General features: G+C 40.5%; 1 protein-coding gene across 1 annotated transcript; it reads right to left on the reverse strand.

Moving 5' to 3' along the window:
* Positions 1-343: 343 nt before the first annotated feature.
* Positions 344-2917, reverse strand: LOC113028966 (uncharacterized). Its single transcript, XM_080308741.1, has 8 exons — positions 2824-2917; positions 2529-2663; positions 2149-2297; positions 1353-1489; positions 1166-1259; positions 925-1030; positions 571-788; positions 344-490 (listed from the first exon to the last, which is right to left on the reverse strand). The coding sequence occupies exons 1-8, from the start codon at positions 2915-2917 to the stop codon at positions 344-346; spliced, it is 1080 nt and encodes a 359-aa protein (XP_080164867.1).
* Between the last annotated feature and the right edge of the window lie 10290 nt (positions 2918-13207).

Consider the following 13207-nt stretch of genomic DNA (forward strand, 5'->3'; position numbering starts at 1 on the left):
ACAACTGGGAGGCCATGTCTTGGTCAAAGGCTGCGGCCAAAGAGTCACAAGAATCAATTGACAGCAAATCTTTCAAATGCAATTTTTAAGGAGAACTAGAAAAGCACTTCCTAAGAAAGTTGAAATGTGCTGTCATAAACATTAAACTAACAGCTAAAGAAAACTGATGAAGCAAAGCTAACAGGTGAATGAATTGGTATTTATTAATAGAATCCTGATGCTATTGAACTTTAACTGCTTATAGCAAATCATATTTAACAAACTCACTTGCTGCCTCATCAAGATCACTTCCTGGTGGACTCTCTGCTGAGGCCAAGCAGCTCACCTCAACAGTAGAGTTGCGTCAATTGGTGCACAATTGACGCAACTCTACTGTTGAGGTGAGCTGCTTGGCCTCTTTGATGATTTGATACCTAAAGATTGGATCCCATTTCTGAAGCAGCCTGGTAGATATCTCATCATCAAACAGGAGAGTGAAGTCTTGATTCACCTTTAAGAAAGAAAATCTACTACTGCCACATTCATCTTGAAATTTAAAGTGATATTAAAAATTCCACTGAATATTCTCACCAATCCTTTTGTATCCAAGAATCTTGGAAAGATAGACAGGATATCAAGACCTTTGTCAGGATCATTGATGAGCTTCTGACGATGCTGAAAGGTCTTTCTCATCTTCTGGAAAATCAAGGAAGTGTCAGATGTATGGTTCAGCAAAGAGATGGCCTCCTGGCAAGCATCTCGATCAAGCTGCATGTCGACATTAATGGGCCTTTGGTAATTTGGGCCCCCTGAAGAAAAACATACAAACATAAAAGCATAGGTGCTGAGCAGATAGGTAAATGAAAACAAAATAGTATATAATGTAAATGAGAACATTATCTAGTTTGTGGACACTTAATTTCTTACCTCCTTCTTGAGCAAAGCCAGTGGAGCTACTTGGTGGTGCAGATCCTCTTCTAGTCTTTCTCTGTATCGTTTTCAAACGCCAAGAAATGTATCCAGTGCTGCTTGCAGCATCATAGAAGTGTTCCTAAAATGTAAATACATTCAAAAATAATGTGTTGTCAATCTGAAAATTTTCAGAACTTAAATGTCAACGCACACAAATCCCAATGATGCACAGCATGAAAATTATGTAAACAAAGTGCAATAATAGTGACTATACATAGCCTTTCTTGGAGTATGGGTCTTTCAGGGATGGGAACAATGTCACTACCCCTAGCGCGTACTGTTCTCTAACAGCTTTGGTGGGGAGGTGCCTGAAAAACGATTTTAAATTAGCATGCTTAAGTAATGGCAAAATAGTAACTTGTATTTAAAAAAAAAAAAATGCACCAATAGAACACACATACCCATGGCAATCAATCATGTGAGCCACTATTATATTGACCATTTTTCTTCTGGTAGCATCTGTTAGAGTTTGTGTTGTGTGATATTCCTGGAGAACCTCTTCACCACCTGAATTGGTTCCAAGTACACCTTCAATTAACTTGAGAAAAAAAAGAGGCAAAAAGTGAGGAATAGCTTTTCTACATATTAAGAATAATGAAGTAGAAAAAAAACTATGAGAACTGAGTTTTGTCACTGTCATGATCCTGGGTCCTTTTGACCCAGCGTTTTGTGTTTTCTCTTCGCGATTTTGGTTCTGTTCTTCCTCTGGTTAGTGTTTACTCTGTTCTGCCCGTGTGTTCCTGTATCTAGTCCGCGTTTCTTAGTTTGTGTCCTTTCATGTGTAAGTTCCTGTTTTATTGTGAAGGTCTGTGTCTTATGTGAGTGTTTTCAGTTTGCCTCCCTAGTCTCGTCATGTTAATTACTCCCAGCTGTGTTCCCACCTGTATGTAATCCCCCTGTGTTCTCTGAGTGTATTTTAGTTGTGTCTTCTGTCATAGTAGTGGCTGGTTCGTCTGTGTTGTTTCCCCTCGGTCTCCCTGCGTCTCCCCGTATGTATTTCTCCGGACCTCCCTGCATCCTCATTCTGGTTTGTCTTATTAGTTTACCCAGTTTAGGTTTCCGGTTTCATGTTTTGTCGCCACCGCTGTTTGTACTTACACCCCTGTAAATAAACACTCACCTGCACCAGAGCTGCCGCCTTTTGGGTCCTTACTACAAATCCACACGGCTTGCCCCGCAAACCGTGACAGTCACAACCTTTTTAGCAGATGCTGCATCAACAGTACCCTCAACTCTTGTTTTCTTCCTGGGACCCTCATCTAGAAGTATAGTTGATGTACTTGCATTTGAGCTGAAGCTTGAATCAGAACAATCAGATGCAGAAGACAAGGAGCAATCAGAAAATTCTAAAAGGAAAAAACAACATTATTCTGTAAGGTGTAGAAAAAAAATCTGGCTGTGGATTTTTAACTAACAAGGCAACATCACACTGCAGACCTGACTCATTTAAATTAACTGATCTCAATGTTCAAACAGCTGATTGGTCAAATTGTGTGCTCCTGATTATTTGGAACAACCAGCAGCCACACAGCCCTTCCCCATGTCTGGTGTTGAGCTTGCCCCTTTAAATTTCTCACCATCACTTGAGAAAACTGTTAGGACCACAGTGCCTTGGCTGATAAGGTCACTGAAAATCACTTCATCAACTTCTGTCCCTGTTGCATCTTTGTACACTACTTTTGCATCAGGTGGCAGGCAGAATCTCTCGATGACTGGAAAAGATAAGATATATCTGAGTGCACCTTTTAAGTAAACTGTTCTTGCCTCACATTCACTAAAGTGATACACCACTGTATGATTCAAGAGACTTGGCGAAACGCCCTACAAAAAATTCTGTCCCCCCAACTAAAATTAGGTAAGATATAAACAAACCTTTTTCATGAAACTGCATAAACTCAAACCGCCCATCAACCTCTTCTAACTTCACATACTTCTGCTGTTGGCAGTATCGAACCTGGACCAGCATTTTACTGAGACAAAATAATAACAAAAATGGTACACTAGTAAGTATTTAACATTTAGAGCAATTCAAGCAAAAATGATTAAAACACTGACATATACCGTACATGGTGATTAATACTGACCATGCGTTTGAATTTCACTGCAATAACATTTAATGTTATCAAATAAACCTGTGTCTGTCCATGCAGGAGTCCAATTGATACGCAACACAATACAAAATACATGTTAATCTATGGTGTATTTTACACCAGACACGGAGTGCTACGAAGCGATTGTTTCGGTATCCCGCAGGAAGTTACACCAAGACACACGAGACAATCCAGGCAATTTTGAAGATAAAAGCTATTCTCCAAAATAAAATACTGCGATTGACAAATGCGATCAGATTCGTGTATGAAAAGAGACAATAGAGATGAAAATAAACACATCGCAAAGGAGGGGACAGCCTAACTGACTATGTTTGGGGCGGGTGTCTCAAAGGGAGAAGAGAGTGAGACAGAGAGAGACAGATTAGAGACAAGTCAACGATGAACGATGTCAAAGTAAAAGCAGGAGTGACTAAAACAAGCTCTCTTCCATTATTTTGGGATGTTATTTACTTATCAATTGTGAAAAAAAATGCTCTGAATAAACAGAGGAGCAAAAACGCTCATGAACTGGCGTGGAGAAAGACGTGTCTGTGTGAACAGGGGAAAAGCTGAACGTGGCGCGGCGCTTCTACGTACAGTGTCTACCGTCACTCACGAGTAAAAAGACTGCAACATTAACATTAGCATTGGAGGCTAAATAGAATTTTCGACACATCTCCTCCTCTATTAAAGCTTGTTTTCAGCAACCGAACACCAAGAAACATCAAGAAAACCTCACTGCACCGATAGAATACCGTTAATTTTATATAAGTTTGAATTACTTACCGTTTGTGTAAAATACTCCAAGCAGCAACACGGCAGGCATCCACCACGGTGTAACCAGCAGACGCACATGGAAAATCGGCCCGGCAGAGCAAACTATTAATTGATCCACGGGTTTACCTGGGCAGAAGCCCAGGAGCCTACCAAGATAAATAACTCTCATTTAATTGGACTTGAATAACACTGTTTAATAACTCCAACACTGAACACTATTTGAATCAGAATGTGTTAAAATGACACTTTGAGAGTGGAAATCAACTCTAACATGTTTAACCCTGAAATTTTAACACTCCAGTTTTTGCTGTGTATACACTGATATGCACACACTCATCCCCCCTCCCTTTCCAAATGGCTTCGATGCTTATTCCCTTCCGATGCTGCACCCTTTACTACGGAGCCCCGCAGGGGACATGGGAGAAAAAAAAAATTAAGACGGACTTTTGCGAGATCTCGCAAAACAAACTTGGGATCTCGCAAAAGTATTGCGAGATCTCGCAAAAGTTTAGCCGCATTCTTCGGAGGCCGCCAGCTCGAAGCCGACCGGGAGGTCGAGGCACGATGTGCCGGGAAAGCGGTGTTCCTCCCGGCTGTAGTAGGTCTCGACCTCCCGTTAGCTTCGAGCTAGTGGGTGTCAGATCTCCAAAAACGTCGGAGCACTTTTGCAAATATGTGATGTCTTGTAAACCGAGCAGGTATCTGACGTTTACACAACTACATAAACGCCTCAAAATATCTTAAAGGTGTATTTTGTGACCCAGAAAGAGTAATATTAAAACTAAGTAGCTGCCGCCATTGTTGGAATTCAACTTTCGCAAGAAAGTTTTGCGAGATCTTGCAAAAAAACTCGGGATCTCGCAAAACTTTTGCGAGATCCTGAGTTTGTTTTGCAAGATCCCAAGTTAGTTTTGCGAGATCGCGCAAAGGTTTTGCGAGATCCCGAGTTTTTTTGCAAGATCTCGCAAAACTTTCTTGCGAAAGTTGAATTCCAACAATGGCGGCAGCTACTTAGTTTTAATATTACTCTTTCTTTAGCCGCATTCTTTCTCCGAAGAATGCGGCTAAACTTTTGCGAGATCTCGCAATACTTTTGCGAGATCCCAAGTTTGTTTTGCGAGATCTCGCAAAAGTCCGTCTTAATTTTTTTTTCTCCCATGTCCCCTGCGGGGCTCCGTACTTTACCCACCCCTGTTGCTTGTCATGTGTTTCTTTGGTGTATTAAGAGTTTTTTCATGTGTTATGTGCAGAGGTGTTTTTTTTTTCTGTTCTCAAACTGATCTCCCTGTTGGAGCTCAGTCTGGGGGGAGTTATTTTTTTCTCATTATCTTTCCTCATGTGGTGCATTTTCCAATGTTATACCTCTCTGACCTGTCTTCCCCATGTGATGTTTTGTGTAATGCATGTATGGTCGGAAGGGTAAGATGGCGCTGGCACGGCTGGCAGCCTTAACCCAATTTCCCTCGGGATGAAATAAAGTATTATCAATCAATCAAAATGCACTGCTATGATGTCGGGGCAGCATGGGTGCGAGCACCTTTTTTTTGCTGATGCCATGATGCCGACCTGCCACAATGCCACCCTGGGCAACAGCCCATGTCGCCCATACCAAAAACTGCCACTGACTATTCACTATGGACTATTCTAACCCCTAGGATAACATGGCTGAAAAAGCCCCTAACCACCATGAGGCGGTGATATGTCAGAGGTAGTTAACCATGTATACTAAAACATGAACTGACTTAAAAGAGTGACTGTCAGATGTTTTTTGAACTGAACAGGGGTTCATGTAGGTTGATTGCATTGTCGTTTGTAAAGAACACATAGATAGAAACTGGTTGGCAACAGCAATCCTATCCAAATGCCGCAAAACACAACGTCCAATACCTGACTGAGCTTACAAGCTTAAACTCCCTAAAACTGCTTCATTCAGTTTCTTGTGTGAATAACAAAAAAATTAGTCATGCCAGAAAGGCTAGTTTTTTAGTGATTGCAATAATGATGGAGGTAGTGTAATTTCTGTACAGCGTGCCCAGCAAGAAGAGTAGCATTTTTTCTCCTAATGCTACTCTTGTAGAGGAGAAACAACAAAGCGTCCTAACATCCTAACAGTGTCCTATTATTATAATTATAATTATTATTATAAAGTATGCAAGTTCCACTTGCACTTAATGCTGTGCAAACAAGCTTGCTATTCTGTGTTCCCCCTATGCTTCTGAAACTGTCTAAATTATCTGCTGAGTGGTGGTGGTGGCAGTGGTGGAGGGGTGGGGAGAGGATTCACTAGCTTTTTCAGGATTAGTGCAGCTCTAATTCACTGCTCATGTGGAAGAGCACAACATGTGTGGATGAATGAAGCGAAAGGCCAAAGCTTGGACTCAGTATGGAACCTGCTGTAGTCTTCCGAACAATCCATCTCTCAAAAGAAAAGAAAAGCAGTCTATTAGGATGAGTGATTTCAAGTGGAGGAGATTTATTTCTCACCGTGCATGTACCATGATACACTGTTGATGAATGAACACGAGAGGCACAAATAGAGCTGGCATATTTACTCTGAATCAGCGTCCTGTGTGATAGGTCACCTAGAGTGCTTGTAGAGGTCACCGGTCTAGTGCTCTTCATGTCTCCACATTTCATTTAACTTTAGAAGTATAAGCATTATTTATCATACGAGTATTATAAAATGACATGCTTCCTTTTTTCTTCTCCATTAATTCTCTCAGATTTCTTTTTTTGCACATGATCAAGCTACAGTACGTGAATCTCATGCATAACTAAATAATTTTGTAGATCATTTGCCCACAGCAGCAGGAGGGTGTATTCCTGCTGTGAGATGAATACAGCAAAAAAGCAGGCACATATATCATTGCTCTGCAAAGTCAACCAAAGAACCCATGAATACTGACCTATACTAAGGAATTCTAAAGGTGAAATTATGGCATACAGTGGGGCAAAAAAGTATTTAGTCAGCCACCGATTGTGCAAGTTCCCCCACCTAAAATGATGACAGAGGTCAGTAATTTGCACCAGAGGTACACTTCAACTGTGAGAGACAGAATGTGAAAAAAAAATCCATGAATCCACATGGTAGGATTTGTAAAGAATTTATTCGTAAATCAGGGTGGAAAATAAGTATTTGGTCAATAACAAAAATACAACTCAATACTTTGTAACATAACCTTTGTTGGCAATAACAGAGGTCAAACGTTTACTATAGGTCTTTACCAGGTTTGCACACACAGTAGCTGGTATTTTGGCCCATTCCTCCATGCAGATCTTCTCGAGAGCAGTGATGTTTTGGGGCTGTCGCCGAGCACCACGGACTTTCAACTCCCGCCACAGATTTTCTATGGGGTTGAGGTCTGGAGACTGGCTAGGCCACTCCAGGACTTTCAAATGCTTCTTACGGAGCCACTCCTTTGTTGCCCGGGCGGTGTGTTTTGGATCATTGTCATGTTGGAAGACCCAGCCTCGTTTCATCTTCAAAGTTCTCACTGATGGAAGGAGGTTTTGGCTCAAAATCTCACGATACATGGCCCCATTCATTCTGTCCTTAACACGGATCAGTCGTCCTGTCCCCTTGGCAGAAAAACAGCCCCATAGCATGATGTTTCCACCCCCATGCTTCACAGTAGGTATGGTGTTCTTGGGATGCAACTCAGTATTCGTCTTCCTCCAAACACAACGAGTTGAGTTTATACCAAAAAGTTCTGCTTTGGTTTCATCTGACCACATGACATTCTCCCAATCCTCTGCTGTATCATCCATGTGCTCTCTGGCAAACTTCAGACGGGCCTCGACATGCACTGGCTTCAGCAGCGGAGCACGTCTGGCACTGCGGGATTTGATTCCCTGCCGTTGTAGTGTGTTACTGATGGTGACCTTTGTTACTTTGGTCCCAGCTCTCTGCAGGTCATTCACCAGGTCCCCCCGTGTGGTCCTGGGATCTTTACTCACCGTTCTCATGATCATTTTGACCCCACGGGATGAGATCTTGCGTGGAGCCCCAGATCGAGGGAGATTATCAGTGGTCTTGTATGTCTTCCATTTTCTGATGATTGCTCCCACAGTTGATTTTTTCACACCAAGCTGCTTGCCTATTGTAGATTCACTCTTCCCAGTCTGGTGCAGGTCTACAATACTTTTCCTGGTGTCCTTCGAAAGCTCTTTGGTCTTGGCCATGGCGGAGTTTGGAGTCTGACTGTTTGAGGCTGTGGACAGGTGTCTTTTATACAGATGATGAGTTCAAACAGGTGCCATTCATACAGGTAACGAGTGGGGGACAGAAAAGCTTCTTACAGAAGACGTTACAGGTCTGTGAGAGCCAGAGATTTTCCTTGTTTGAGATGACCAAATACTTATTTTCCACCCTAATTTACGAATAAATTCTTTACAAATCCTACCATGTGGATTCATGGATTTTTTTTCACATTCTGTCTCTCACAGTTGAAGTGTACCTCTGGTGCAAATTACTGACCTCTGTCATCATTTTAAGTGGGGGAACTTGCACAATCGGTGGCTGACTAAATACTTTTTTGCCCCACTGTATATATAAAGATATTATATATCTTTCTAAACTCACTTAGTGTTCGTATTTCAAGTGTGGTGAGTGTAGCTTGGTCTGTGCAACACAATTAATTTCAAACTTTTACATAGTGATTATTTCATGGTGTAACCTACACGTGCTTTATCAGAGCACATTTTCTTTATATTCTTGTAATCCACTGGCAGAATGGTCTGGGGTCGTCCAGCTGTTTCACCAGCACTTTCCTGCTCAGTGTGTCTTGGCAAATGTTTAATTTTTCCTTGGCCTCTTTTAATGGTAATAGCACTTAAATATAGCTTGTTCCTAGATAATGCATTCTTGGAGTAATTTTGCTAACCTAGCCACTCCTGGGAAGTTTCACCCCTGTTTCAATTTTTCTCCATTTCTGGATAATGGCTGTCATCATGGTTCGCTGTAGTCCCTTTGCCTTAGAAATGGCTTTGTAACCCTTTCCAGAGTGATAGATGGCAATGACTTTGTTACTCACCTGTTCTTGAGGTTCTTTATATCATGGTATGAGGTGTTGAGATCTTTTAGCCAACTTCACTTTGTCAGACAAAACCCACATAGCAAGCTGGTCTGGCCCAGATCTGATATCAAGCCGGCACTGCTGGCTGACTTCTGGCATGGTAAGTGGTATGTCATCCAGATATGGGCCAGGCCTGGCATAAATGGCACTGTCTATATGATGGCATGCCATATCTGGCCTGATTGTGGTTTGGTTTATGTGGCCCAGGCCCATAGAAAACAGGTCTAGCCCAGATTGGGCATCAATCTGGCACTTCTGACTAACTGGTGTCATGACAGTGTATCTCAACCAGATGTGGGCCAGGTCTGGCAATGATGGTACTGTTTATGTTACTATTTTCCTATTTTAGGGTAGAAGACCCAAATGCCATGTTGCAATACTATACTGCTATGGTAGCCAACGTTTCAAATGCAGGTTTGGCAGGTTTGTGAGAGTACACTTTATCCAATACCTAGTGACGGTTTACTCATCTTTGCCAAGGGGTGGCTGTTAGTGATGGGATTTCTGGCTCTTTTTAGAGAACCAGCTCTTTTGGCTCTCAACCGGCTCTTCAGGTTGTTTTGTTGCTTTAATTAATTTATTATTAACAATAACATAAAATTATGCACAAAAGGAATTACTAATGTAAAAAAAAGTGGTTTTATTTATATATGTTTATATATAAATATATGCGGTGGCCCCTAGAGACAAAGCACGTACAAACTCCACTTTTGGAGTTTGTACGTGCTTTGTCTCTAGGGGCCACCGTAAATATACTTTTCTTTATTCACTCCACATAAAATGTAATAAATAAATCATATAATGCAAAAACCAACTATTTACATTTCAACTTTTAACTATTAAAATTTTCAGCTTTTTCCTTTTAAACAAATTTAAAGTGAAACAACACAAAACACTGCAAACCACAACACAATTAAATATAAATTAAACTATGAAAACAAAAAGAAGATGCACATTCTCTGTCATATAGGCCTGCATGAATAAACTTTCTGAATCCTTTATCATCTGCAACTGAAAATAGTTGTGGATGATTACTATACCTTTCTAATGTGACGTTGTTGTCCCATGCTCTCATTCTCTCTCTTTCCCTCCCGCTCTGTTCCTGTGCTACTTCGAGTGTAACTACTACCCCTCCCTCCTCTTCCCAGCACAAAGCACAAGGCTCGCATGCGGAGTGAAGCTGAAAAAAGTGCGAGAGAGAGGGTGAGAGAAAAAAAAAAACCCACGGCTCGCAGAGCTGTTTCGTTTGCGACCGACACATCAGTAGTGGCTGTAGCTCAAGAGGTAGAGCAGGTCACCTACTGATTGGAAGGTTAGTGATTCAATTCCTGGCTCCTCCAGTCTGCACGTCAAGATTGAGAATGTGTGTGATTGTAGCTAGAAAGCACTCAGTTCAGAGAAAGTGTGTGAATGTGGCATATTGTATAGAGCACTTTGAGTCCCAGGAGAGTAGAAAAGCGCTATATAAGTTTTGTCATATTACTTTTGCACTATTATGTCCTCAAACATGTTGTTAGTACATGGCTTGATTAAGGTACATATTAGGCTGTCATCTGGGGCCAGAGCTGAAACTGTTCTGGCCCAGCACAGGGCCAGCAGTGTGTCTGCAACTGGCCTTGTGCTGACCCATGTTTGGGCCACATCTGGCAAACCAGATCTGGGCCACCAAAGGGCTGTCATTCTTTGTGGTATGTGGACCATGTGTAAGCACATTGTGTGGGCCAGATCCGGGCCATACCAATTTTGCTATGTGGGAATCTTATGGAAGTGACTTCCTAGTTCAACAAGTCTAGCAGTAATAAGACCTGGGTGGGTGTAGCTACTGAAACTGAACAGCTTTCCAAAGAAAATCAGATCATTCAGTTTGTTTATGATTTAACAAAATGGCAGAGGGTGGGGGAAATCAGTTCAATTCAGTTTGATTTCGTTTATATAGCACCAGACACAATAACAGCTGGAAGAATTCATTCCAAGAATGAAATGATTATTTAAAAAAAGAGCATTTTGTATTTTTTGTTTTTCTTGTCTAATATTAAAATCAGTTTGAGGATCTAAAATATCAAAGTGTGACAACAAGAAAGAAATCAGGAAGGGAGCAAACTTTTTGTACTTATGGGTTAGGATTCACAACAGGACTCCACTAAGCAGTTGATGGGATCAACATATTGACATTGTACATCTTTTCTCTTTCCTGTGTATGTACAGTGGATTTATGATATTTTTTCTTCTACTCTCTACTTTTTCAAACTTTCACTTTTTCCTTCCCAGTTCTCTTCATTTCCTTTGTTCTCCTTTCTTTTTCCCAACACTCTCTGCTTATATCAGACCCTTTGCCCTCTACTGAACAAAAGTCTCTCACTCCCCCATTCTTAGATATTGTCACTGATAATATACTGTGACTGGATGGGGGTGTTTAAATTGAATCAGAGGAATCATTAGTGGTCCTTTGAGGTGTAAAGCTGTGACACCCAGAACCAATGTCCCATGGCAGCCTTTATGAGTTTGACTAACAAGGCATGTCATGCACAGGCATTTGGAAGAAAACACATACGCATAAACATGCATGTATTCATATTTCAGTGATGGATGTAATGAACTTGCAGTCTCAAGGACAGACATGCAGCTGGAGTATTGGTACAGTGGTGCAATTTACATAGTTGCCTGAAAAAAGGCAACGGGTATGTGCCTGAAGCACAGTCCTTTGGTTTTAATTCAATGAGTTTAACAGAAAGTACTGCATTAACTGTTTAGAGATTGGTTTTTTTTTTTTTTTTTAATACAGGCCATCCATTTTCATAGGCTCAAAAGTAATTAGACAATTAACTTGAAGTACTTTAATGTTCCTATGTGGCCTCTTTTTTCATTATTTTGTGACAAATTAAGGACATAAAAGGTGTGAAGTTTTGAATTTGGATATTCATTTGTAGTTGCTTATGGGAACTTTTAATATGCAGTTCAAAGAGGTATTGATGCAAATGATACGCTGATGCAAAGCATGAAAAAGAAAAAGAATCTTTTTTTATGGATCTGTCACATTTGTGAGAAGTTGGAGAGAATACAAGATGATCGGATGTTCTGCTGATGTTTATGTGACTATTATTCAGATATGAATTTCCTGCAAAACCTGACTTGTTACCCACAAGTTGCACATAATTACAGGGTGCATGCACCTTATTCACAGTTTGTATTATAAAGACTTACCCTGAATCTAATAGAATATCTCAAAGATCAAATAGCTAGCGAAAAAAAAATCGAAAAGATTTTCAGAAAACTGAAACTTGAACATAAAAAGTTACAATGAAGATGTAATGATATTATTTTCACTAAGCTGTTAAGACAATATGTAACCACATGCAGAATTTAGCATCTGACTGAGATGGAGGTAAAATAATCAGACCAAAGTTTGTGGACTCGAGTTATTTCAACAACAACAAGAACTCTGAGAGTGCAAACCTCTGGCAGTGTCAGCTCACTGTCTGGGCACTTTTTGAGCTATCATGCTTACAGATAGAATGACATGTTTACAACATAAGGCCTTTAGCTGCAGTAAAAACAAAACAAAACACAGAGTTATTGACAATGTTCACTACTAAAACACAACGGTAATCTTAATATTGTAACCATGGAGCAGTGAAAATAGCAACACTTGCATGTATAGAGCAGTAACTGAACTGTTACTGAGTTTTAAAGGTCGTGTTGTGAAAACAGTTTTTCTCTGACGTCTTTGATGGGATGTTGCATTTAGATGGTGCTGCCTGTTAAGATAAAGTAAGTAGTATATGGAGAAAATGAGGTATTGATTGAACAGCCCATGGCTAAACTAAAGTTTATACACTGATTAACTTCAACCACACCGGCTCTTTGAACATAATTTTTTATGTTTTTGTGTAATTTGTTATCTTGCTGCTCTGTGTTCACACACATATACAGCGATGTCAGAGACTCTGCAGTGAAAATGATTTGAAAGTTATGCACAGTGAGGATAGCGGTTTCTTACAAATAAAAAGAATAAAATCTTGCTGAGCCAACATTTGACATTTCATATGTTCATAAGTTGATAAGTTAGTAGACTTTCCCCTTATTTATTTATTTATTTATTTGCACTTTAGAGTTCATGCAGTTCATGCAGTCAACTTTTTCCTCATTTAGTAACCATGTCACCTTCTTTGAGAGCATCTATCTTAACACTGTTTCTAAGATTTTTTCACAAAAGTTCATAGGGAAAAATCTGCTGGCAGAGTTTTGCCCTTGTTCTTCTGTTCTACTGTTTAGCGGGCAGCATGCTGCAGCACGCGAGCTGATGCTTTCCTCAGT

Source organism: Astatotilapia calliptera, chromosome 2 (assembly GCF_964374335.1).
Source record: "Astatotilapia calliptera chromosome 2, fAstCal68.1, whole genome shotgun sequence".
NCBI lineage: Eukaryota > Metazoa > Chordata > Actinopteri > Cichliformes > Cichlidae > Astatotilapia > Astatotilapia calliptera.